The sequence below is a fragment of the Danio rerio genome, chromosome 13 (assembly GCF_052040795.2).
Source record: "Danio rerio strain M-AB ecotype USA chromosome 13, GRCz13ab, whole genome shotgun sequence".
Lineage (NCBI taxonomy): Eukaryota > Metazoa > Chordata > Actinopteri > Cypriniformes > Danionidae > Danio > Danio rerio.
Genome location: NC_141033.1, coordinates 51,763,498 through 51,789,032, shown reverse-complemented (window position 1 = coordinate 51,789,032; position 25,535 = coordinate 51,763,498). Strand labels below are relative to the sequence as shown.

The window sequence follows — 25,535 nt, the reverse complement described above, 5'->3', positions numbered from 1 at the left end:
AGTTCCTTAAATCATGTTTACATTTTATTGTTGAGAAAGTGAAACAACGAAGCCAGGGTGATGTGAATGAAGTTATAAAGTACACTGTTCCCTTTGAAGATTTACCCGTGTCCTCGGTATAATCTGCTTTTCCATATCAAACTGAGAAGAAGAGACTGCAGCCTTGATCAAACTTGCGAAGTCTGAACTTACACGGAGATAATGCAGGACTGAACTGTGCGTGTAAAGCAGGTCGCACACCAGAAGCGACGCTCGGCGGCGCGCCGCGCAGCGCCATGTATTTTAGAATTCTAATCATAGGTTTCTATCAGGATACACACACCGGCGCCGCAAGTCGACGGCTGTCGGCGGCGTCCGGCGACGGGTCAGGACGCAGTTCATTTTTCAGCCGCGCCACAGAGCGCCATCTGATTAGTTTCATGTTAAATATCATTCGAATGTGCGCGTCTGGTGTGCGATACTTTAATCTGTCATGTACGCGCCGTGTCGCGGCGCCGAGCGGCGCTTCTGGTGTGCGACCTACTTTAGAGTTTTCCAGCTCTTTTCATCCCCGCTTCTAGCAGCACACTCCATTTCCGCATTACTGGATCTGTAGCGACAACAGACCGCAAGGGATGATGGTCAAGCATGGGCTGATGGCAATTGTAGTTTTCGTTACCTCCCGTTCGCTTCATTCGCCTGAGCAAATTTTCTCAGAAGACCTATAGATTTACCGAGTCATGCGACTTCGGTAATATCGAAAAAAATTAATATTGCGGTATGACGGTATTTACAATACCGTTACATCCCTAATTAGAGTCATTTTCAAACAAGTTTTCAAGTCATTTAACTCAAGTCCAAGTCAAGTCTCAAGTCACGACAGTCAAGTCGAGTCTTTTTTGGATATTTGTCAAGCAAGTCTCAAGTCCTAAATTTTGTGACTTAAATCTGACTTGAGTCAAGTCATGTGATTTGAGTCCCCCATCTCTGATAGGAACCAAATGAAAGACAGCGGTTCTGGCACGTGACAAACATTTTCAAAGCAGAACATCTGACTTCAGCATTGTTTTTCAGATGAACAAGAATGTTACCTGAGCATGTTTCTGAAATATCGGCAAACATATTATGGTGTTTTTATGCTTTAGAAGAGTCAAACACTTACATCAGCACCTTTGAGTTAACTTACTAGAGTTTAAGAATTGTGTTGTTTCAGCTCATATTAAATAAGTAGTTTAAACAAACAGCAAAACTCTTTTTTTTTTTTTTATGTCATTAGTTTTCCAATAGTAAGCAATATAAACATTTTTATCTTCCCCTTACTAAGAAAATCTCTGGTTTCAGATGATGAGAAAGTAGTCTGAAAAATGAAAAGACAAAAATTTATTTTAAGGAAAAGCTTTTTAAAAATTTTATTTTTTTTTAATCTTAAGTACATTTGAGTAACCGAAAGAATCTTTAGTGAGTATCAGTGGATGTTAAAGATTCTACATGAAATAAGATGGGAAATCAGGTGTATTGAGGCCACTTAAAGCTCTTCAGGACAGTGGCCCTCCAGGACAGAGTTTTTCCACCCTTATTCTACAGTAATTAGATCAATAGTCATTCACTGTGCTTTAATTCTAGAAATGACCCCCTGGGCTCCCGTTTCAGATACAGAGGGTGTATTCGGCATTGACAGCTCTCCGTTCGGGCATCTTTGGACAAGCATTCACAGGACAAGCAAGCATGTGCTCAACAACACACACATCAGAACTGACAACAGCCAAAAGCAGGAACCTGACCTTTCTACAACAACATGACAGCTGCCATTCTCTCCGCTCCTTCTCCAAGACACTTCTTACCATTTTATGCCTTTTACATAACAGGTTATGCTTAAAAGGGTTTTACGTCTTCTAAAAATAAAATGCTGTACTTCTCAAACCTCACTTATCCATGCATTCGTTCAGAAAATGACAAGAACACTCTGAACAGACTGTAAGGGTAGGTAATTTGACAACCTGGATTATAATTTCCCCCAATTGCTCTGCAGTGCAAAACAAAGCACTTCACTGTATGTACAGAAAATAACCTGCATTTAAGTTACAAGCAATTTCCCCCCTAAAAACGTCTTATTATCCTAAGTTATCACAATTGCATGTTCTCCGCAACCATCCTGGATATTGCAAATAATAACTTCAGACAATGTACCTTTCTTAAAGGAATAGTTCATCAAAAAAATGAAAATTACCCTGTAGTTTACTCGCCCTCAAGCCGTCCTCGGTTTATATTACTTTTTTTCTGTTGGACTAACACAGTTGGAGTAGTTTTACATTACATCCATGCTGTAAACTTACAAAAACAAGTAAATATGTTGTCAAACGAACCCATACGCAGCCCGGGGGTTAATGCATGTCTTATGAAGCAGACCTGTAATAATCCTAATTTAAAAATTCTAATCACTGACCTCCGGGTACATTAGCATTATATCATGTGGCTGTATATCTGGTGTGTTAAGGCCCCTGACCGAGTGCCTTAGTGTCCTACCAGTGATGATATACAGCCATAGCGCACTGCTAGAGTGTGATATTGTGTTTATACACCAGTTCTACGGCATAATCGTGTATATAAAAAAACAAAATCAAACACGGAGAGTCTAAAAACCCTTTTGTAAGAGGAACTACTTTCGGTAACACTTTAGAATAACTATTCGTCTAACTAGTTAATAGACCATTAATAAACTGTTAGTTAACAAGTTATAAATGACTTGTTAAATAAAAGTTAATAGTTTTTTAATTATTTATAACTGTGCCTTATAGATGGCTAATAGATAACTTACAAGCTGTTAGTTAACAAGTTGTAAATGACTTCTTTACTGTATTTTAATGATTTATAACTATACCTAATCAATTAGTAATAGATCATGAACAAGCTGTTAGTAAATTACTTAATAAAGACTTGTTAAGTATCAGTTAATAGTGTATATATGTTATTGGGACGTTATTCTAAAGTTGCAGCTATTCTTCATTTATTAACTGTTAGTAAATGAGGAATAGTTGAAACTTTAGAATAACATCCCAATAACATGCTTAAGCTAATAACTAACACTTAACTATTATATTTGCTCACACTTTACAGATCAGTTGTTCACCATTTAATAACACCAGTGAAACTTTTTTATTAGACCACTGGTGTAATTTTACATTTTTATTTATTTTGTTTTCATGTTGCATATCATGGGTTTGTATTCTTGCATACTGTTGTACTGCCATGTGATGGTTCAGTATGTGTGTTTCTATACATTAAACACAACGTTTAACATGTAATCTGTGGAGTTTCTTTGGTAAAACACAGCACACAGAAAAGCCTATAAGTGGAACAAGGTTTAGAAACAAACATTTTATATTTTAAATATTACATCAAACTTCTGTAGCTTGAACTTATTCCATCCATTTGCAGTTCTACAAAGATTCTCTGGTATTAGTAGATGGTTAACAAACGATAAACAACTCTCGTCTGTAAAGTGTGAGCAAATATAATAGTTAAGTGTTAGTTATTAGCTTAAGCATGTTATTGGGATGTTATTCTAAAGTTGCAACTATTCCTCATTTACTAAAAGTTAATAAATGAAAAATAGCTGCAACTTTAGAATAACGTCCCAATAACATATACACACCATAACTGATACTTAACAAGTCTTTATTAAGTAATTTACTAACTTGTTACTACTTGTTCATGATCTTTTAATAATTTATGAGGCATAGTTAGAAATCATTAAAATACAGTTAAGAAGTCATTTACAACTTGTCAACTAACGGCTTGTAAGTTATCCATTGCTCATCTATAAGGCACAGTTGTAAATAATTAAACTATTAACTTTTATTTAACAAGTCATTTAAAATTTGTTAACTAACAGTTTATTTATGGTCTATTAACTAGTTATAACGGATAGTTATTCTAAAGTGTTACCCTACTTTCTTCCACCATTCATTTGCAGCTGACATCAGAACAGGAGAAACCGCTGCTACTTCACAAACGTCACTTTAGAGCTAGCGTTTGAATGATTCTCTAGCGTAATGTCTAAAGTGAAGACAAAACAGCTGATTTTGCTCACATTTTAAGATTACAAGGCTGAACAGCATGAAATGCCATCAGTCTACAGAGATTTCCCAGTATTTCTCTGTTGCAATCAAGAGATCACAATTATTAACCCCGAAAAAGCCAAAGCAAAGCAAACATTAGCAGATTACAGTGGTATAAATACAGCACTACAGCATACAAGAGAGAGAGATCAACTTAGAATGTTTCTTACATGTTTTAGAATGATTTGATCAGCTGTAGTTTGAAATTTAAGCGGAGTTTTTCTCCCCTAAGAACTTATTATGCAGTCTCTGGCGCCATCTTGAGGCAGACCGTCAACCATTTTTGCGCTGCTCAGTATGACAGGTTGATGGCCGCCAACTCACTGAACCTCCGAAATTATAAATATTTAAAATAGGCACTATCTATATAAATAAACTGCACAGTTGTAATCTAAGCCACTACATTCTCACCTAAATAAAAGCCTCAAAAGTACATGATGTTGTCCAACAGCTGCATTATTTGTCAAACTGTAGTGAGTTTATTGATTTGCCGTCACACTATGTGGGCGGAGAAACACACAAGAGTGAAGAGGCTGTAGGAGTTTTGAAAGTGCAGAATATCGCACAGCTTTCAGCCAATCAGATTTACAAACCAGACAGAACTGTTGTATAATTACATATATGATGCGTGACGCAGATTTGCAGCATTTTAATAATTAATATATTGTATAAAATTAAACAGTAATGCCAAGCCAATTAGTTTTCTACTTCATCGCAATGTACTTTTGGTAAAAAAAAAACAAACAAACTGTGGTTACGTGGTTTCAGGAGTCTCTATGAATATAAATATGTCACGCATTAAACATTTTATATGTTATTCATGCATAATATCCATTTGGCTGTTGGTGATTGGAGATTATAATTTAAAGAGGACCTATTATGCAAAAATTTATTTTATAAGGGGTTTAACACAGTTGTATGGCAGCAGTGTGTGAATATAGTTAGTCTCTAATGATAAAAATAATAATTTTATTATTTATGAATCACACTTGAGGAAAAAAAGCCTGGAGAATCAGTCAGCCTTTGTACGCGTCATCAGAGGGGGAAAGCCCCGCCCACTAAAGACCATCTTGCCCTCATTAGCATAGGACGTTAGTCTTGTTTTTTAATCTGCCACTATGCTGACATGCAGGCATTTGTAGCTCCGCCCTCTTTTGAAAAGAGCACAATCTCATTTACATTTAAAGCGACAGTCACCAAAACACCACAATTATGATCAAAGCCTAAAAGGGTCCCTTTTAGAGAGTTAGAAAACATTATTTGCATAGAATTTGAGCTGAAATTTCATACACACTCTAGGGACATCAGAGACTTATTTTACGTCTTGTAAAAAAGGGCATAACAGGTGGCCTTAAAAAAAAAAAAAAAAGTTACATAAACCCATGTATCTTTTTTTGTTATCTCTGAAAGATGTTCCAGCAAAGCCAGCAAATGAGTATCTGCTATTCTCATCTATGAGGTGATCGGAAACAACATTCCCTATTTGCCCATCTCGATCGCTATGCTTGTAAAATAGTATACACTACTGCCTATTGTGTAAACTATATATAAACAATATATTTATATAAATATAATGATGACAAGGTAAAACATTAATAACATAAACATCCGTCGTAACCATGTATGGTTTGCTACTGCCTAGATCGTATGAGCTGAACTCGGTGTCCTAAAACGTGTGCGGATCTGCAGCTGGATATTATTGGAATTGATTGACAGGCACATATTTACATGTCTCCATAGTAACGCATGACATATCCACAGAACAGGGTTCGCAAAGAAACAGACTTAAAGATCTGTTCAACTCTCAGCTGCACCTTAAAAATGAGTTTTACAAGATGTTTTTAAAACAGAGCATGTTTATAATAAAGACATAGATGTTATTCGAGAGTCTATGCAAAAACTGTGTGTGTGTGTACTTTGAAGTTTGTAATGGCATTTGTGTGTGACTCATTGCAGAAAACAATGCATCTTTTTTTTCCGAATAAACTCCACCACAGATATATCAAATAAACGTACTTGCGATATTTGACTCATAAACTCATCAACTGAATCTGCTTCATCCATGTTTAACTCTTTCACTGACTGCTGTTTATCTAAATTGATGCAGTAGGAATGGTGGACTGGGGATAACCAGCTCATTTGCATTAAAGGAACAGGCTACAAAAAGAGGGACACATTGCTCTGAGCACAAACTGAGCTTATTCTGACTGATAGAATGAATAATCTAATGGGTATTTTGAGCTGAAACTTTAAAAACACAATATGGAGACACCGAAGGTTTATCTTACTTCTTGTAAAAGCGGTCAAATAGGAGCCCTTTAAAAACAGATTAACAAGTGACCAACAGACCTAGAACTCACCTAGAATGAGAGGAAATCTCGCTCAGGTCTCCCATACTGCCATCTGCAGGGTTGTGTCCGGTGGCCAGATCAGCGGCGTAGGTTTGGGGAAGGTATAACCTGTTGTGGTCCTCTTCTGTAGGCCCTTCTTCTGTCAGCTCGGGCGTCCAGGGGTGGCCCGGATCAGACGCGCCCCGGCCCTGCAGCATGACGCGGGAAGCTGGAGCACCGGCGCCCCCTGGAGTCATGCTGCAGGGAGCAGTGTCGATCCCGCTGTCTGTGGACGCTCCTTTAATGTAGGTGAGACCCAGCATCTCAGGATCCATCAGGTCACCGGAGCCGAAGTGCTTCTCATCACTGTTACTGCTGGAGGCGTTGCTGGACAGAGTGTTGCTGCTGGAGTGGCTGGAGTTTTTATCGCCGCCCTGCTGGAGAGACACAATATAACACAATAAAGAAATATTCATATTTGGACACATCTTAATGCAAAAAGCTAGAATCCATCCAGAAAACCTTAGCAATCATCTAGCATTGTGCTAAAAACATGAGCAGATAACACTTTACAATAAGGTTGCATTAGTTAATGCTAGTTAATGTAATTACTAACATGAAAAAAAAACTATAGAAAATACATTTATTACAGTATTTATTCATGGTTATTACTGTTAGCTAATGGAAATAAATTAGTTCACTGTTGAACAAGTAACTGTCAAGCATATTCTTTCTTTCTTACTATCTATCCATCCATCTGTCTACTTATCCATCCATCTATCTATCCATTCATCCATACGTTTATCTATTCATCTGTCCATCCATTCATTCATCCATCCATCCATCCATCCATCCATCCATCCATCCATCCATCCATCCATCCATCCATCCATCCATCCATCTATCTATCTATCTATCTATCTATCTATCTATCTATCTATCTATCTATCTATCGACAAGCATATTCTTTCTTTCTTTCTTACTATCTATCCATCCATCTGTCTACTTATCCATCCATCTATCTATCCATTCATCCATCCAACCATCCATATATCCATCCATCAAACCATCCATCCATCCATCCATCCATCCATATGTTTATCTATTTATCCGTCCATCCATCCGTCCATCCATCCATCCATCCATCCATCCATCGGTCCATCTATTCTTACGTTTATCTATCCATCCATCCATCTATGCATCCATCCCTCTATCCATACGTTTATCTATCCATCTGTCCATTCATCCATCAATCCATCCATCCATCCATCTATCCATCCATCCATCCATCCATCCCTCTATCCATACGTTTATCTATCCATCTATCCATCTGTCCATCCATCCATCTATCTATCTATCTATCTATCTATCTATCTATCTATCTATCTATCTATCTATCTATCTATCTATCTATCTATCTATCCATCCATCCATCCATCCATCCATCCATCCATCCATCCATCCATCCATCCATCCATCCATCCATCCATCCATCCATCTATCTATCTATCTATCTATCTATCTATCTATCTATCTATCATCGATTCATCTGACTACTTATCCATCCGTCTATCTATCCTTTGTCTATGTTTCCATTCATCCATCCATCCAACCATCCATCCCTCCGTCCGTCCGTCCGTCCATCCATCCATTCATTCATCCCCCTATCCACCTATCTATCTATCTATCTATCTATCTATCTATCTATCTATCTATCTATCTATCTATCTATCTATCTATCTATCTATCTATCTATCTATCTATCTATCTATCTATCATCTATCTATCCATCCATCCATCCATCCATCCATCCATCCATCCATCCATCCATCCATCCATCCATCCATCCATCCATCCATCTATCTATCTATCTATCTATCTATCTATCTATCTATCTATCTATCTATCTATCTATCAGTCTATCTGTCTGTCTACCTATTCATCTGCATATCTATCCATTCACCTATCCATCCATCTACCTATCAATCGGTCTATCCATCGGTCTATCTATCCATCCATCCATCCATCCATCCCTCCGTCAAACTATCTATCTTTGTCTATCCATCTATCAATCCATCCATCTATTAATCCATCTGTCTATCCATCCATCTATCAATCTATCCATCCATCTATTTATCCATCTGTCTACCTATCTACCTGTCTACCTATCTATCTGTCCGTCCATCCATCCATCTATTGATCCATCCATCGATCCATCTATCTGTCTATCCATCTATCTGTCTGTCTTTCTATCCTCTATCCATCCATCCATCCACCTACAAATTTGTCTATCTAATTATACGTTTATCTATCCATCCATCCATTGATCTATCCATCTGCCTACCCATCCACCTGTCTACAAATTCATCTGTCTATCTATCTGTGTATCTATCTATCTATCTATCTATCTATCTATCTATCTATCTATCTATCTATCTATCTATCTATCTATCTATCTATCTATCTATCTATCTATCTATCTATCTGTCTCCGTCCGTCCGTTTATCCATCCATCCATCTATCAATCCATCCATCCATCCATCCATCCATCCATCCATCTACATATAAACAAAATAATAACAAAATAACAAATAAGATATCAATTATTACAATAACAAATACAGAAATATAATATCAAACTTACAATGTCAGAAATAAATGTATGGACACGCATTTATATATTTATATATATTATAAATTTATATGTGTGGACGTGTAAAAAAATTATGTATGAAAACATGCAAATATATATTTTGTAATATATAAAACAAACATTTTACTTTAACCACATTATAAAAATCATATTTTACACAATAAAAACTACCTCACATTTCAGCACACATTACAAATCCTCCCATTGTCTGAGATTTCCTGCATGCTGGCATATTTTATTTATGATCCATAATTGTAATTAGCAGATGGAAAGCGAGTTGCATTGACTGTCATATCCTGTCATGTGACACCTTCTTTAGTCCGAACTAATATCATGCCAATTTCAATGTACCACTGCGCACAGCAAAGACCAGCAGAAAACTAATTACTGTGAGCTAATGAATAATTCCGAGACTGCTAATGTATGCAAATATGAACTGTATTCATTAATTAGCGTGCAGACAAAAGCTGTAATAAATCAAGACAGCAGAAAGCCTATAGTGAAGGCGCCATGTACATCTCCCAACAGCATCACAGACAAAACAACAGCGAGATCAAGCAGGATTATTCATCAGGTATTGATATACAGTTGAAGGCAGTATTATTAACTTGTTTTTCTTTTTCAAATATTTCCCAAATGACGTAGAACAGATTCAGGAATTTTTCACAGTATTTCCTATATTTTTTTATTCTGGAGAAAGTCTTGTTTGTTTTATTTCGGCTAGAATAAAAACAGTAAAAAAAAATTTTACAAACTCTTTTAAGGTCAATGTTATTAGTTCACGTAAGCAGCTTACAAGGAAAGAGATTGGTTTGAGGATGATGACCGCTGGACGTGACCGAATTGAAGGACATTATATTTGCTTTACATGCAGGGACGGACTGGGACAAAAATTTAGCCCTGGCACTGTTGCCACACCAGCCCACATTACCACACCGACACAGCCCCACCCACGGACACGCACATTCACTATTTATTTTGGTGTAAAGATAAATAATATGACGTTTTTGGCAGATTTAGATTAAGTCCGAGTAACCTTGGATTGGGTTGGCCGATCTTGAAACCAGGCGGCAGTTGCCGATTGCGCCAAATGCTTAACATTTATTATTATTATTTTTATCATCATCATAATATCACATCTAGCAAGAGATAAAAGCTGTCTGCACTTAAAAACAATACATATTAAAAAAAAACTGACCGGCCCACATTTAAAAATTGGTCCGGCCCTTCTGGCATTTGCCAGAATTGCCAGATGGCCAGTCCGCCCCTGTTTACATGGATGGCTGGTATTATGTTTTGCGTCAAATTATTAAATGATTTCGATTAACTCTTTCTCTGCCGCTGATAAGAGAAAACAACATTGACGAGTTTTATGGCAATCCGTGTTTTAGGTGTATTATGGTGAGAGAAGCCCTACTGCTGTGTTCACACCAGATGCGGAACGCAGGGATAAATAGCGATATTCGTAATATCGTATACGTAAATAGCCACGTGAACATTTGAGTTTACTTGCTTCATTCGCGTGTCAAATTCACTTCAGAACAGACGCAGATTTGTGTAATGGGCAGGGCTTCTGTCTGCCCGGTGACTCCAGCTTCATTGCTAAGTTACTACCATAGATTTTATTTAAAAAATAACAGTGTTCATGTGCTTTATGAAGGCTGAAAAACAGCGCTGATACATTTAGGGCCGTGTCTTGAGTCCACTAGATCCTTTCAGAGGCGCATCCAGGGCTGTGAGCTCATAAACTCCTCCAGAAACTGAACCTGCATGATGGAGGCTTTCAGCTGTGCTTCTGACTGAACCGAGCCCAATTTATTTTTTGATTAAAGATTTTCAAATAGTACAAACAAAAAAAGACAATCAGACAAACAAACAAACAAACAAACAAACAAACCATACCTGAGCGCTGCGAATTTAATAAACATTTACAAATGTAAGTTTAAAATAGAAAAATAATAATAAATAAAAAATAAATAAAATAGTCAAAACAAAACAGAAGAAGTAACTCTTTTAAAATACAATTTTTTTTTGAATGGAGAGGTTCATAAGGCTCCTGAATTTGTCCTGTTTGTGGTTGAGGTCATGAGTTAATTTTTCCAAAGAATTTTTACGACGTTAATAATATACATTTCTTAGCCAGAATTGTAAGACTTGTCAACAGAGGTTTGAGCTCTGAGTCAAAAAAGGTCTTCAGGAATGCCATTCAACTAAAAAAGTGAGCGGGAGAAAATAAAACGTTTTCCAATTATCTCCTGAATTGCAGAATGAACCCCTCTCCAAAATGGTTGGATGTAAATACAGTACCAGGATACATGAAAACAGTGCGAATGTCCGCTTAAGTTCAGATTTTTGAACTCGAGCGATTCGCGCTTTAAGCATGTCAAACGTGCAAAACGCTCAATTCGCGCCACTCCATTCGCACAATTCGCCGCACGCCATTCGCGTGTATCACGCCGCAGGATGTACATTCAAACGTTTACATTGACCAAATTAAGAGATATACAACCTTCCTTTGGCGTAATCCTTTAATCTGGGAATTACCAACACAAAATCAATGAAAAAAATGTTTTTTCGATTGTCTTCAGAACAAACCACTGTTATACAATGACTTGCCTAATTTCCCTAACTTGCCTAATTAACCTAGTTAATCCTTTAAATATCACTTTAAGCTGAATACTAGTGTCTTGAGGAATATCTAGTTAAATATTATGTACTGTCATCATGGAAAAGATAAAAGAAATCGGTAACACTTTAGAATAACTATCCATTATAACTAGTTAATAGACCATAAATAAACTGTTAGTTAACAAATTTTAAATGACTTGTTAAATAAAAGTTTGTTAATTATTTACAACTGTGCCTTATAGATGAGCAATGGATAACTTACAAGCCGTTAGTTGACAAGTTGTAAATGACTTCTTAACTGTATTTTAATGATTTATAACTATACCTCATAAATTATTAAAATATCATGAACAAGCTGTTAGTAAATGACTTAATAAAGACTTGTTAAGTATCAGTTATGGTGTGTATATGTTATTGGGATGTTATTCTAAAGTTGCAGCTATTTTTCATTTATTAACTTTTAGTAAATGAGGAATAGTTGCAACTTTAGAATAACGTCCCAATAACATGCTTAAGCTAATAACTAACACTTAACTATTATATTTGCTCACACTTTACAGACGAGAGTTGTTTATCGTTTGTTAACCATCTACTAATACCAGAGAATCTTTGTAGAACTGCAAATGGATGGAATAAGTTCAAGCTACAGAAGTTTGATGTAATATTTAAAATATAAAAGGTTTGTTTCTAAACCTTGTTCCACTTATAGGCTTTTCTGTGTGCTGTGTTTTACCAAAGAAACTCCACAGATTACATGTTAAACGTTGTGTTGAATGTATAGAAACACACATACTGAACCATCACATGGCAGTACAACAGTATGCAAGAATACAAACCCATGATATGCAACATGAAAACAAAATAAATAAAAATGTAAAATTACACCAGTGGTCTAATAAAAAAGTTTCACTGGTGTTATTAAATGGTGAACAACTGATCTGTAAAGTGTGAGTAAATATAATAGTTAAGTGTTAGTTATTAGCTTAAGCATGTTATTGGGATGTTATTCTAAAGTTTCAACTATTCCTCATTTACTAACAGTTAATAAATGAAGAATAGCTGCAACTTTAGAATAACGTCCCGATAACATATATACACTATTAACTGATACTTAACAAGCCTTTATTAAGTTATTTACTAACAGCTTGTTCATGATCTATTACTAATTGATTAGGTATAGTTATAAATCATTAAAATACAGTAAAGAAGTCATTTACAACTTGTTAACTAACAGCTTGTAAGTTATCTATTAGCCATCTAAAAGGCACAGTTATAAATAATTAAACTATTAACTTTTATTTAACAAGTCATTTATAACTTGTTAACTAACAGTTTATTAATGGTCTATTAACTAGTTATAACGAATAGTTATTCTAAAGTGTTACCAAGAAATCAGTTATTAGAAATGAGCTATTAAAACTATTATGTTTAGAAATGTGTTAAAGAAAATGCTCTCTCTCCCTCCAGAAAATAGAGGGGGGGGTATACAGGAGGGCTAATAATTCAGACTTCAACTGTAGATGCTAAAAGGCAAACAGACAATAGCATAATTAAGAGACTGTGATCCTGAAATTAAGCTGCCTTTTTATATAGACTGGCGTGAAATGATCCGGCGCTCTCATTAATGCAGCTGTAAAGCACATTCCTCTTAATGTGGATAATGAGACGCTCCTTTAATCTTTCATGGTTTTTTAGATTTGTTCAAAGGGTCTGTAGCTCTTTATCACAGACACACACACGCATCTAAGGCCGCATTTACACTGCGCTGTTTAAGTGACTCAATTCCGATTTTTTCCTCTCATGTGGCACAGATGGGATATAGCCCGTGTACGTGTAAGCAGGCAGGGGCGTAGCACCAAATTCTGGGCCCTGTACCCTCTCAATGTCAGTGGGCCCCCTACACTTTTTTTTAATTATTTGAATATAAACATGCACAAATAGTGTTTTAATCTATAATCAAATCAGATTATAATAATGACTGGTTCTTTCATTCACCACCAAATTGATGCATTTGGCCTACTTGTGCTCAAATACCTTTAAACCGTAGGCTACATCGGGTTTGTGTACTGACATTTTGATCCATGATACTGATGCAAGTTTTGATTTAAAAACATTTATTTTTGAACAGGAGAACACGAGACAACTGTACCCTCAGAAACGCTAGCTGGCCTGGCCCATAATTTACTTACAGCAACAAGCAGCCTGGTTGACAAACTAAGCTAAAGATTTAACATTAGCATACATACATTACAGGGCTCGAAGTTAACTTTTTTACTTGGTAGCACTGGTGCTCCCAACTTCAAAAAGTTAGGAGCATCCCAAAAAATTTAGGAGCATCCATTTTCTTTTTAGTTATGTGCCGATCTTGATTCTTAATGGCCGATTTTGATTAGCACACGTACATCTCGGAGATGTCTATTTGACGTCTGCATTCACATCTGCAAGACATCTACAAGACGTTTCCTATCAGATGTGAAATAGACTTCTATTAGACATCTTTAATGTAATGTGTATTTTTATATAGCGCATTTATTGTGTATGGCAATACACCCAAAGCGCTTCACAATCATGAGGGGGGTCTCTCCACACCACCACCAGTGTGCAGCATCCACTTGGATGATGCGACGGCTGCCACAGGACAATGGCGCCAGTGCGCTCACCACACACCAGCTATTGGTGGAGTGGAGAGACAGTGATCGAGCCAATTCGGTGGAAGGGGATGATTGGGAGGCCATGATCGTATCGGCCGACAGAGGGACTTTAGCCAGGACACCGGGGTTACACCCCTGCTCTTTCACGAGAAGTGCCTTGGGATTTTTAATGACCACAGAGAGTCAGGACCTCGGTTTAACGTCTCATCCGAAAGACGTCTTTAAGATGTTTGCGATTCAGAATGTGTGTAAAACTGACATCAAACAGACGTCTGCCAGACTTTTGTATACAGCAGGTGCTTTCCAGATCAAGAGATCTTTAACAGACATCTTGCAGACGTATACAGACACAAAATATCTAATACAATGGCATTTCAACCTTTATACCATTAAAAGGGATAAATCAAGTATATAATTTCTTATATTAGTATTACTTAATTGTTTAGATTTTTAAAAGGCACATTAACTTCTTTCACATTTACACATGGATCGATAATTGCAATAATTTGACCATAAACAGCTGAAAAAATTTATTGGAAATAAAAATTCATTTTCTGTCACAAGGGGGCGCTTTAGAAGCGCTGAAATATTACGGTTTCCCTAGTAATGACTGTACCCAAATCAGCATTATATGCGACCAAAATGGTCGCAATTTCGAGCCCTGCATTAGCAGCAGCTGTCTGAAGTTGACTATGTTAACTTTAATTAGATGTAGTTTCATAACAAGCAAACTCAGTTCACCTTTTGAAAAGAAAGCAGTCATCAGCTGCTTCCCCTCATTCTGCCTCCTTTCTTTTTCCTTCCTGTCTTTCTTTTTTTGAAAGCCCGATTTGGGCTTTTTGCGCAGCATGATCAGGCTCTAGACTCGTTTGCCGCCGGCTGCCGTCTATGGGCGGACTAAACCATTTCGTGGAGGGTGGGGGGGTGTTATCAATATATTTTGAAATAAATAATGACATTGACATCAATTGGAGGGGCCAATTAATTCGAAGTAGGCTACAAAAAAATTAATAATAAAATATTGGTGGGATTTCATGGGCCCTCTGCCTAGACGGGGCCCTGGGTAGTCAGGTCCACTTTTCCCCCCACTACCACGCCCATGTAAGCAGGAGCAAATCACATGCATTCCGATTTACTCAAATCAGATTCAGGCCTTGTTCATAGGTGGAAATGCATCCGATATGAATCGGATCTGTATTCTTGTGTCTGCAGTGCAAGCAGGTAGATCGGATTTTCACCGTTTAATGCGAGTCGTGTGTCATCAAAAACCGTAGCGAATGACGTCAAGTCTGACAGTTTTATTTCAGAACAGACTTCAGCAGAGTCCCAAACCTTAAATCTCATACACGAGGACTTATGCCGAGTTCAGGCTGCATGATTTTGAAAGTAGTCGTGTCACAGATGTTTTCACACTGCTTGACTATCTGGGCTAGCGTTTCATCGCTGCTTTGTTTACACTGCAAGATGGATCGGCGACAGGGACTTTCACATTGCATGACTTTACTATAGGAAGAATCGCAGACAACTTCGTCCAAACTACGTCTCACAGCCAAAAACACGTCGTATATCTTTTGTTATTAACTACATAATGAGAAAGAAGCCTTTAATGGGGTAGAAAATGTACATGTTTGCTCACCTGGGTTTAAAGGGAATTAGCCATTTCTCCTCAACGTTGATAATAAACTAATTTCTTTCTGTATGAAACGTCAAACAGACACAGTTGCTCCTGAGTCGCGTCAAACCTCCACTTGTTTTTCCTCCATTTCGTGGGTCTAAATAAACCGAAAAAGAGCGCTTTTAACTTCTCCCCCAGCCTCCCGCTGGCCTGCAGCAGGTTTACACACACAAGTGAATGCTGCTCTCTCATTGGCTGTAGGCCATCGCTGATGTTATTTTCAGTCAGAATAGTCTTTGATAGTTCATACTGTGTGATTGTCACTCACGTGCAAGAGTACCGATTTGCTTTTGATTACAGGCGAGTTCTCAAAACCTGTCGGCAAGCCAAAATCGGGGCTAAAATCACGCAGTCTGAACTCGGCATAAAACAGCTTTCATATTGTCATATAGCACGGGTATTTAAGCATATTAACGAGAGTGAGACAGCGCAACGTCCGCCACGTAACCAATATAAACTAATATAAAACTAGCGCATAGCTACATCACATGCATAAATCATGCCATGGACATTACATTAAGATGTCTAAAGGTTTACAAAACCCTATATATCAAAAGAAGATGCACAAATGAGAATCTTTCTGTCATAAACTATAGTAAAACAGCTTGTCAAAAGCTGCAAACAGATTACATACAGGAATAGAGAAAAGAGCGCTCTTTATATATCAGCTGTCAGTCAGCGCCCGCTCTTTTTTTCCTGGTCATTGCGCCTTTGCCGTGTGCTGTGCAAATGCAGACAATCGGATACGAGTCACTTTTAAAGGATGATGTAAGCAGCTCATCAAAAAACTCGGATACAGTCACTAAATCAGAATTGACCATCAAGATCTGCAGTGTCAATGCAGCACTGCGACCGGCCTTCGCCATTTCTCTATAGCGTTAATGAACATGCCATAAGACTGAAAATCATTGAAACAGCATGAGCTTCAGTGAAATGTGCTCTTGAAGTGATTGGATATCATACTTAACATGGTCTGGAATGTATTGAGGCATTACCTGCAGTTTCTCTTAATAGCAATGGTTAAATAACGTGATTAAAGAATGTAGTGATTGTATAATCAGGAAGAAAGGAGACGCTTCTCGCAGTCGGTGACGCCTCATTTGACAGAAATGACTTGTGATGGCATTAGTGTGAAATGAAGTAATAACATATATTTATCTTTGAGAAACATTCTCCTTTTGGAATGAGGATAATACAGGAATCTCAGACTGATAACTAGGCCCACACGGAATCTGCACGCACAGAATTCAGCAGATTTTTTAGCCCATCATTAATTCTGTTTATCTACTTGAGTAAATATGTGTGATCACCGAATTGATTGACAGCTGCGAATTAACATGTCCCGGTAGTCATGTGTATAATCTAGGGATGGGAAGATTAATCGATATGTATCGATACGCGGTCATGCGCGTGCACGATGCGAGTGCATCGGTAGAGCAGCAGAGGATGAATGAAATTTTGGAAGCAAATCGAGATGCATCGGTTTTTGCGAGATGCATCGGTTTTTCCGAGATACAGCTTATATTTTTAATATAGAATGTATTTTTTATTTATTAACAAGTGTTGTCAACCTGTTTTTGGCGCATAATTTAATCGACCTACATAAAGTAAGCCTTAGCAACGGATTTGCGGATGTATACACTTACACTACAACTCAGTGTATCAGGTGTGCGGATGAAGCTAGTGGTGCGCCCTCAGAAAGCGCGAGAAGCAAAACAAACATTTTATTCCCCACTGAGTTTTAAATCTAAAGTATGGCAAGCAACATTATGGATTTAAGGATGGACGACTTGACAGGACAGATGCAATTTGCAAAATGTGCCGCGCATCTGTAAAATACGCGGGCAGTACGACTAATCTGAAATCTCACTTGAAGCGGCGCCACGGTGTTGTTGTGAAAGCCTCTTCCAGTGTTCCTGCATCCCCGGCTTTCGCACTGCTTCAACTGTAGCTACCAGCTCCAAAAGTGGTGAGAAAAGCATTGCAAGTTTTTTTTTCCATGCGCAACAGTTTTGTGCGCTCTACGCCAATAACGAATGCTTTTGCATTGTTCATCTGCAAAGATATTCAGCCTAGTGTCACGGAGAACGAAGGGTTTAAACACCTCCTCCTGTTCATTTTTATTTAATTATAATAATAATAATAATATTAATAATAATAATGATAAAAATAATGGGTGTCCCGGTTGCACAGTGGGTAGTATGACCACCTCACAGCAAGAAGATTGCTGGTTTGTTATATTTTTATTAGCCTGTTGTTTACAGTGACAGCGATGCTTCAAAGCAGCATAACACTGCTAGTTCACCACCTTAAGTTTTGAATATTCAGTGGCAAAATATCTTTGTAAAACTTGTTTTCATAGTTGAAAAGCTAAATCACAATTCTTGTTGTGCAATGCTAAACCTTTATGTTGAAAGAGTGCAAATATATATATATATATATATATATATATATATATATATATATATATATATATATTAATATATATTGCACTTATACATTCTGTTTATCTTGAAAATACTTAAATAATATGTGCTATATGTTCTAAAATGGCCCTCTACTGTAAACTGACACTCTGGCTCTGAGAGAAAAGCCAGTTTGTAAAAAAAGTCTTGGTTTTGCTTGGTTAATAAATAATCAAACTCATTCAATGGCACAGCATCCTCTTTCACATCATCTCATAAACTTGATCTAATTAGTTAGTGCTGAAATATCGCATTGTATCGTGATATGGGTGTGAATGGTATCGTGTTGCATCGCAATATGTCACAAATGTATCGCTAATATATCGGATCGTATTCTTTGTATCGAGATGCGTATCGGATCGGCATTATAGCTTAGATGCCCAACCCTAGTATAATCATGTCAACAAGACAGGACGAGCGCAAAGCAACCGGGAATAAAAGCTCTGTTCAGTTTGCTAGAATCATCAATCATCATCAAGTGTGATCAAGAGTGAGATTTACAAGTTTAACATGTTTTAAAACAGTGCACGTGTGTAATGAAATACAGCGATTTACTTCAGCTTTACTTCATCAGCACAGCCGCCTGTCAGAACAATTATAAAGGAAGACACTTCAATCCCGGTTTGTGAACGTTAAATCAGGTTTATTTTGTACATAACAGATGTTTATACAGCAGTGGAGATTAGCCTGTATCCTGTCACATTTGTATGCAAAAAGAGTCCAAAGCTAAACGTGCACGCTGTCTGTGTGTGTGTGTGTGTCTGCTGCGCTGTGTATGTGTGTGTGTATCTGCGCTTGAACTTTGTATCGACACTGTGTGTGACTCATCGTTGCAACAAATGCATCAAATACTCTTTGGTAAAGTTCTTACTGTAGTACAGAAGTACAGTTCTCACAAACGCTGCGTGAGATCTGCTTCCTTTATGTCTGCCTGTTGTCTGAATCTGCTGAGGGAGGATGTTAAGGCACGCAGAAAGGCACGTAGAAAGTGGGCGGGGAAGACTCGCCTTAAAGACACAGTACAACAAAACCGCCTCTTGGTGCAATCAGGTATAAGACAGAATCTTATAAAGGGAAAAATAAAAAATCTTATGAGTGTTTTGAGCTGAAACTTTACAGACACATCCTGGAGAAACAAAAGACTCATATTAAATCTGAAAAAAGGGGTAACCTAGGTGCCCTTTAATAACTAAATAACTTAAACACGTAACATTCGATGGTGGCGTTAACCTAATTACCCTAGTTCAGCCTTTAAACGTCACTTTAAGCCGTAAAGAATATCTAGTCTAATATTATGTGCTGTCACCATGACAAAGATTAAATAAATCAGTTTTTAGAGATGAGTAATTAAAAGTAATATGTTTAGAAATGTGTTGAAGAAATCTTCTCTCCGTTAAACTGAAATTGGGGAAAAAATATACAGAGGGGCGAATAATTCAGGAGGTTTGGTGCTCCGGGGTCACAGCTAAACTTTTAATACCCTGATTTGGTGCAAGTTGGCCCTAAATTACTGTCAAATAACCCTTTTTTAATTTATTTTATTTAATTGTTTTTGAAGCATCAACAAGATACTTTTTCCCTATAAATTTTAGGGATTACTCTTTGACTACCAACTTAAAACAATACACATATAACAATTAAAATATAAATAATACTGAATTTATTACATTTATTTTACATAGCTCATTAAATTCAAAATATTTTGAATAATATAATATAATATAATATAATATAATATAATATAATATAATATAATATAATATAATATAATATAATATAATAAAATATAATATAATGTAATATAATATAATATAATATAATAATATAACATAATAATATGATATAAAATAACATAATATAAAATAACATAATATAAAACAATATAATATAATATAACATAATATAAAAAATATACAGAGGGGCGAATAATTCAGGAGGTTTTGTGCGGGGTCACAGCTAAACTTTTAATACCCTGATTTGGTGCAAGTTGGCCCTAAATTACTGTCAAATAACCCTTTTTTAATTTATTTTATTTTATTGTTTTTGAAGCATCAACAAGATACTTTTTCCCTATAAATTTTAGGGATTACTTTTTGACTACCAACTTAAAACAATACACATATAACAATTAAAATATAAATAATACTGAATTTATTACATTTATTTTACATAGCTCATTAAATTCAAAATATTTTGAATAATATAATATAATATAATATAATATAATATAATATAATATAATATAATATAATATAATATAATATAACATAATAATATGATATAAAATAACATAATATAAAATAACATAATATAAAACAATATAATATAATATAACATAATATAAAAAATATACAGAGGGGCGAATAATTCAGGAGGTTTTGTGCTCCGGGGTCACAGCTGAACTTTTAATACCCTGATTTGGTGCAAGTTGGCCCTAAATTACTGTCAAATAACCCTTTTTTTTATTTATTTTATTTAATTGTTTTTGAAGCATCAACAAGATACTTTTTCCCTATAAATTTTAGGGATTATTCTTTGACTACCAACTTAAAACAATACACATATAACAATTAAAATGTAAATAATACTGAATTTATTACATTTATTTTATATAGCTCATTAAATTCAAAATATTTTGAATAATATAATATAATATAATATAATATAATATAATATAATATAATATAATATATTATAATATAATATAATATAATATAATATAATATAATATAATATAATATAATATAATATAATATAATATAACATAACATAACATAATAATATGATATAAAATAACATAATATAAAATAACATAATATAAAACAATATAATATAATATAACATAATATAAAAAATATACAGAGGGGCGAATAATTCAGGAGGTTTTGTGCTCCGGGGTCACAGCTGAACTTTTAATACGTGCATTTACACACACATGAGCCTGTTGTTTGGAGACCCCTGAAGCTCAGCATTAAACGGTGGTCATTTACTCTGAACTGAGCGCCGGTGGTCAGAAGCTATTACTGGAGCAGCGCGTGTGAGATACTGGCTAAAACCAGCACTGAAGGTGAAGCGGAGGAACTCCAGCACGGCCCTGATAATGGCAGCACCAAGGGCAGACTGACCTTATCTCTGTTCATTCATCACACTGACACACACGCGCTCTGACAGCTTCGTCTGTGTGTGTGTGTGTTTGTGTGTTTGTGTGTGTGTGGATGCAGCACACAAATCAGACACTTGAGGAAAAACTACAGATGGAGCCTTTTCACAAGACTGTTATGACACGTTTAACGGTCACCAGCATCTTGGATCCTTGAAAATTTGTAATATTTAGATTTTTTTTTAATAGAGGATGAATATTTATATGTATTTATGTATTTAGCATATCATCTTTGCATAACATGAGAAAAACTATTAGGCTTTAGGTATTTCCAGAGGTGTAAAGAGTAGTTCATTAGAAGTTTCCCAGACAGAGCAGGTACACAATGTCACTTTTAAAACGTGTGCATAAACAGCTAGGAAGGAAAGAAATATTTATTTTATAATCATGTTAATCATTTTATAATTATTCCATAAAATTGTTCTTTAACTTAATTTGTTAAGAAAGCTTTAGGGCGGCAGGATCAAAGATGATAATTATTTTATTTCAAGTCTGTAAGACCTTTTTGAGTTAATATTTAGGTCATTCACAAAAATATACCATTTAAATTGTTCATGGGACTGAATGCAGTAAATAGTCTGTATAAAAAGGTTGAAAATAAACCTGTGCAAACAATCCAGCCTTTATAACCAACTTATTTAAGAACAGATGATACTACATTAAAATATTTCTAGTCTTTTAATAAGCATGTTGTGTACAAGATAGAGATGGTATGAAAAGTGAATTGTTTGTTTTTAAATTTGTGAATCGGAATTTGTCCAATAATAAACCTGAAACACACGTGGTTGTTGTCATACTGTGAACTCAGCCAATTGTGTAATAACGGTGTCATCATCTCAGCACCTCTAGTTGCTCTTCAGACGCTGCTCCGGCTGAATAATATGTCTGATCTCGGAGCGCTGTCGCGGTACATTGATGCCACATGTGACAGTCACGTGGGTTGGTGGAGCGTCAATCCGAACAAAAATTCTAACCAGCATGCACCTCATTAAGACAGATTGCGATCGATCTGGCTGCATGAAGTCGAACACACCGGTTGACTCGAGAACATGTGATCGGAGAAGTCCAATTCACAAATGAATTATTCAGTCCAATTTGTGAACCGATTAAACAGGTTAAGCAAATTCCAAAATCAAACACCACTATAACATCTCTGAGCAGAGGATGATGAATAACTTTGAACTTTTAATGAAATTTACACTATTTTGGAATATAAAGGAGTAAAAGTAAAACCTTTCTAAAATAAAAAAAATCCTCTGCTAAAATAAAGATAATTAAAAATATAATTAAGTATGGTAGTGAAATAAAAATACTTGGTTAGTGTCCACCCTCATTACTTTAGAGGAGCTGGAGAAGTTTCCGGATCTGTTTCCACTTGTGCTGCGTGATTATTATACGCTTCATATGTGAAGTGTAAATCTGGCTGACCACAGTAAACCACAATCTGACGCTAACTTTCCCTGAGGGGCTTCAGTGGGATTATAAATGAGTCTGCATCTATAAACATACAGTTGCGTATATAAACAAACGCCTCACGCTGGCCGGCCAACTAACCAGCTCAATTATAAAATATAGCTGCAAGCAGCAATTAAGGGGCCAAGCACTATTGGCCATAAGGTGGCGCTGCTCCAGACGTTTTTGAGTACTTTCAGGGCATGGGGTTGAAGATGCATACCATGTTTTGTAATGATATGTGAATGTGTTGGTAAAATATAGCATTTTTGGCCAAAAAACGAAATGGGTGACGCCCAAAATGGCTGACCTGTGAAAATCAGACATCATTCGACTCGGCATGCTCTGCCGGATGTAATGAGACCAGTTTCATGAGTTTCGGACGAAAGGTTGAGACGTTATAAGCCAAAAAGCAAGTTTTTAGTATCTCCGGACCACTAGGGGGCAGTGCGCCGAAACTCCGCAATTAACCTTAGACCCTAGTTGTCATAACACACACCAAGTTTGGTGTGAATCGGTGAATGCGTTAAAGAGATATCGCCTCAAGTACATTTTCGCAAGTTCTACGTTAAATTAGTTCGCAAGTTAAACGAAAACAGTTGGTCTAATCAACTTGAATTCCATAACTTTTGGTTGGCATGGTCTGTAGATCAAGTGATTCAATTTGGGTAAAAATCGGAGACACGGCCTAGGACGAGTTCGATCAAATAGGTTTTTCGAAAAATTTAAAATAGCGCGAAAAATTTCATGACGGAAAATGACGTCATAGGGTGCGTTTGAATCGGACTGAGCCAAGGAATCAGAGGAAAAAAGAATTTTGATTGTAGCCCATTCGGTTCAAAAGTTATGATGATAAATGTATGTGAAAGTTTGGACAAGTGGTGGCGCTAGAGAGTTTGGTTTTGAGACTTCATAATTGGCCTGATTAATGTTAATGCTGGCCTCTATAATTGTGCCAAATTATACAACTTTCCCGCATACGCCTATATGGGCTGCCATTCAAATCTGGCGGAAGAAACGGAAGAAGAAGAAGAAGAAGAAGAATAATAATAATAAATATAGCTGCAAGCAGCAATTAAGGGGCCAAGCACTATTGGCCATAAGGTGGCGCTGCTCCAGACGTTTTTGAGTACTTTCAGGGCATGGGGTTGAAGATGCATACCATGTTTTGTAATGATATGTGAATGTGTTGGTAAAATATAGCATTTTTGGCCAAAAATCGAAATGGGCGACGCCCAAAATGGCTGACCTGTAAAAATCAGACATCATTCGACTCGGCATGCTCTGCCAGATGTAATGAGACCAGTTTCATGAGTTTCGGACGAATGGTTGAGACGTTATAAGCCAAAAAGCAAGTTTTTAGTATCTCCGGACCACTAGGGGGCAGTGCGCCGAAACTCCGCAATTAACCTCAGACCCTAGTTGTCATAACACACACCAAGTTTGTTGTGAATCGGTGAATGCGTTACAGAGATATCTCCTCAAGTCCATTTTCGCAAGTTCTACGTTAAATTAGTTCGCAAGTTAAACAAAAACGGTTGGTCTAATCAACTTGAATTCCATAACTTTTGGTTGGCATGGTCTGTAGATCATGTGATTAAATTTTGGTGAAAATCGGAGACACGGCCTAGGACGAGTTCGATCAAATAGGTTTTTCGAAAAATTTAAAATAGCGCGAAAAAAGTCATGACGGAAAATGACGTCATAGGGTGCGTTTGAATTGGACTGAGCCAAGGAATCAGAGGAAAAAAGAATTTTGATTGTAGCCCATTCGGTTCAAAAGTTATGATGATAAACATACGTGAAAGTTTGGACAAGTGGTGGCGCTAGAGAGTTTGATTTTGAGACTTCATAATTGGCCTGATTAATGTTAATACTGGCCTCTATCATTGTGCCAAATTATACAACTTTCCCGCATACGCCTATATGGGCTGCCATTCAAATCCGGCGGAAGAAACGGAAGAAGAAGAAGAAGAATAATAATAAATATAGCTGCAAGCAGCAATTAAGGGGCCAAGCACTATTGGCCATAAGGTGGCGCTGCTCCAGACGTTTTTGAGTACTTTCAGGGCATGGGGTTGAAGATGCATACCATGTTTTGTAATGATATGTGAATGTGTTGGTAAAATATAGCATTTTTGGCCAAAAATCAAAATGGGCGACGCCCAAAATGGCTGACCTGTGAAAATCAGACATCATTCGACTCGGCATGCTCTGCCGGATGTAATGAGACCAGTTTCATGAGTTTTGGATGAAAGGTTGAGACGTTATAAGCCAAAAAGCAAGTTTTTAGTATCTCCGGACCACTAGGGGGCAGTGCGCTGAAACTCCGCAATTAACCTTAGACCCTAGTTGTCATAACACATACCAAGTTTGGTGTGAATCGGTGAATGCATTACAGAGATATCGCCTCAAGTCCATTTT

General features: G+C 36.7%; 1 protein-coding gene and 2 long non-coding RNA genes across 11 annotated transcripts in view; 1 reads left to right on the top strand and 2 right to left on the bottom strand.

Moving 5' to 3' along the window:
• LOC147841212 (uncharacterized) overlaps positions 1-25,535 on the bottom strand; it is a 1,204,737-nt gene that overhangs the window by 591,650 nt on the left and 587,552 nt on the right. The window lies entirely within an intron of this gene.
• The window catches only part of sipa1l2a (signal-induced proliferation-associated 1like 2, genome duplicate a), a 288,056-nt gene that overhangs the window by 45,289 nt on the left and 217,232 nt on the right, over positions 1-25,535 (bottom strand). For 4 of the 9 annotated variants that reach the window (XM_087279788.1, XM_087279790.1, XM_087279792.1 and 1 more), the window contains exon 16: positions 6,458-6,864. The exons of 1 other annotated variant lie outside the window; for it this stretch is intronic. In XM_087279788.1, coding sequence (XP_087135914.1) covers positions 6,458-6,864 — 407 coding nt within the window. The remainder of the gene's footprint in view (positions 1-6,457; positions 6,865-25,535) is intronic. 4 more of the 9 variants (XM_087279789.1, XM_087279791.1, XM_087279793.1 and 1 more) reach the window with 1 other exon arrangement.
• Positions 12,222-15,359, top strand: LOC141377082 (uncharacterized). The gene is made up of 3 exons (XR_015506513.1): positions 12,222-14,211; positions 14,586-15,004; positions 15,275-15,359. It is a non-coding gene; the product is annotated as an uncharacterized LOC141377082 (long non-coding RNA).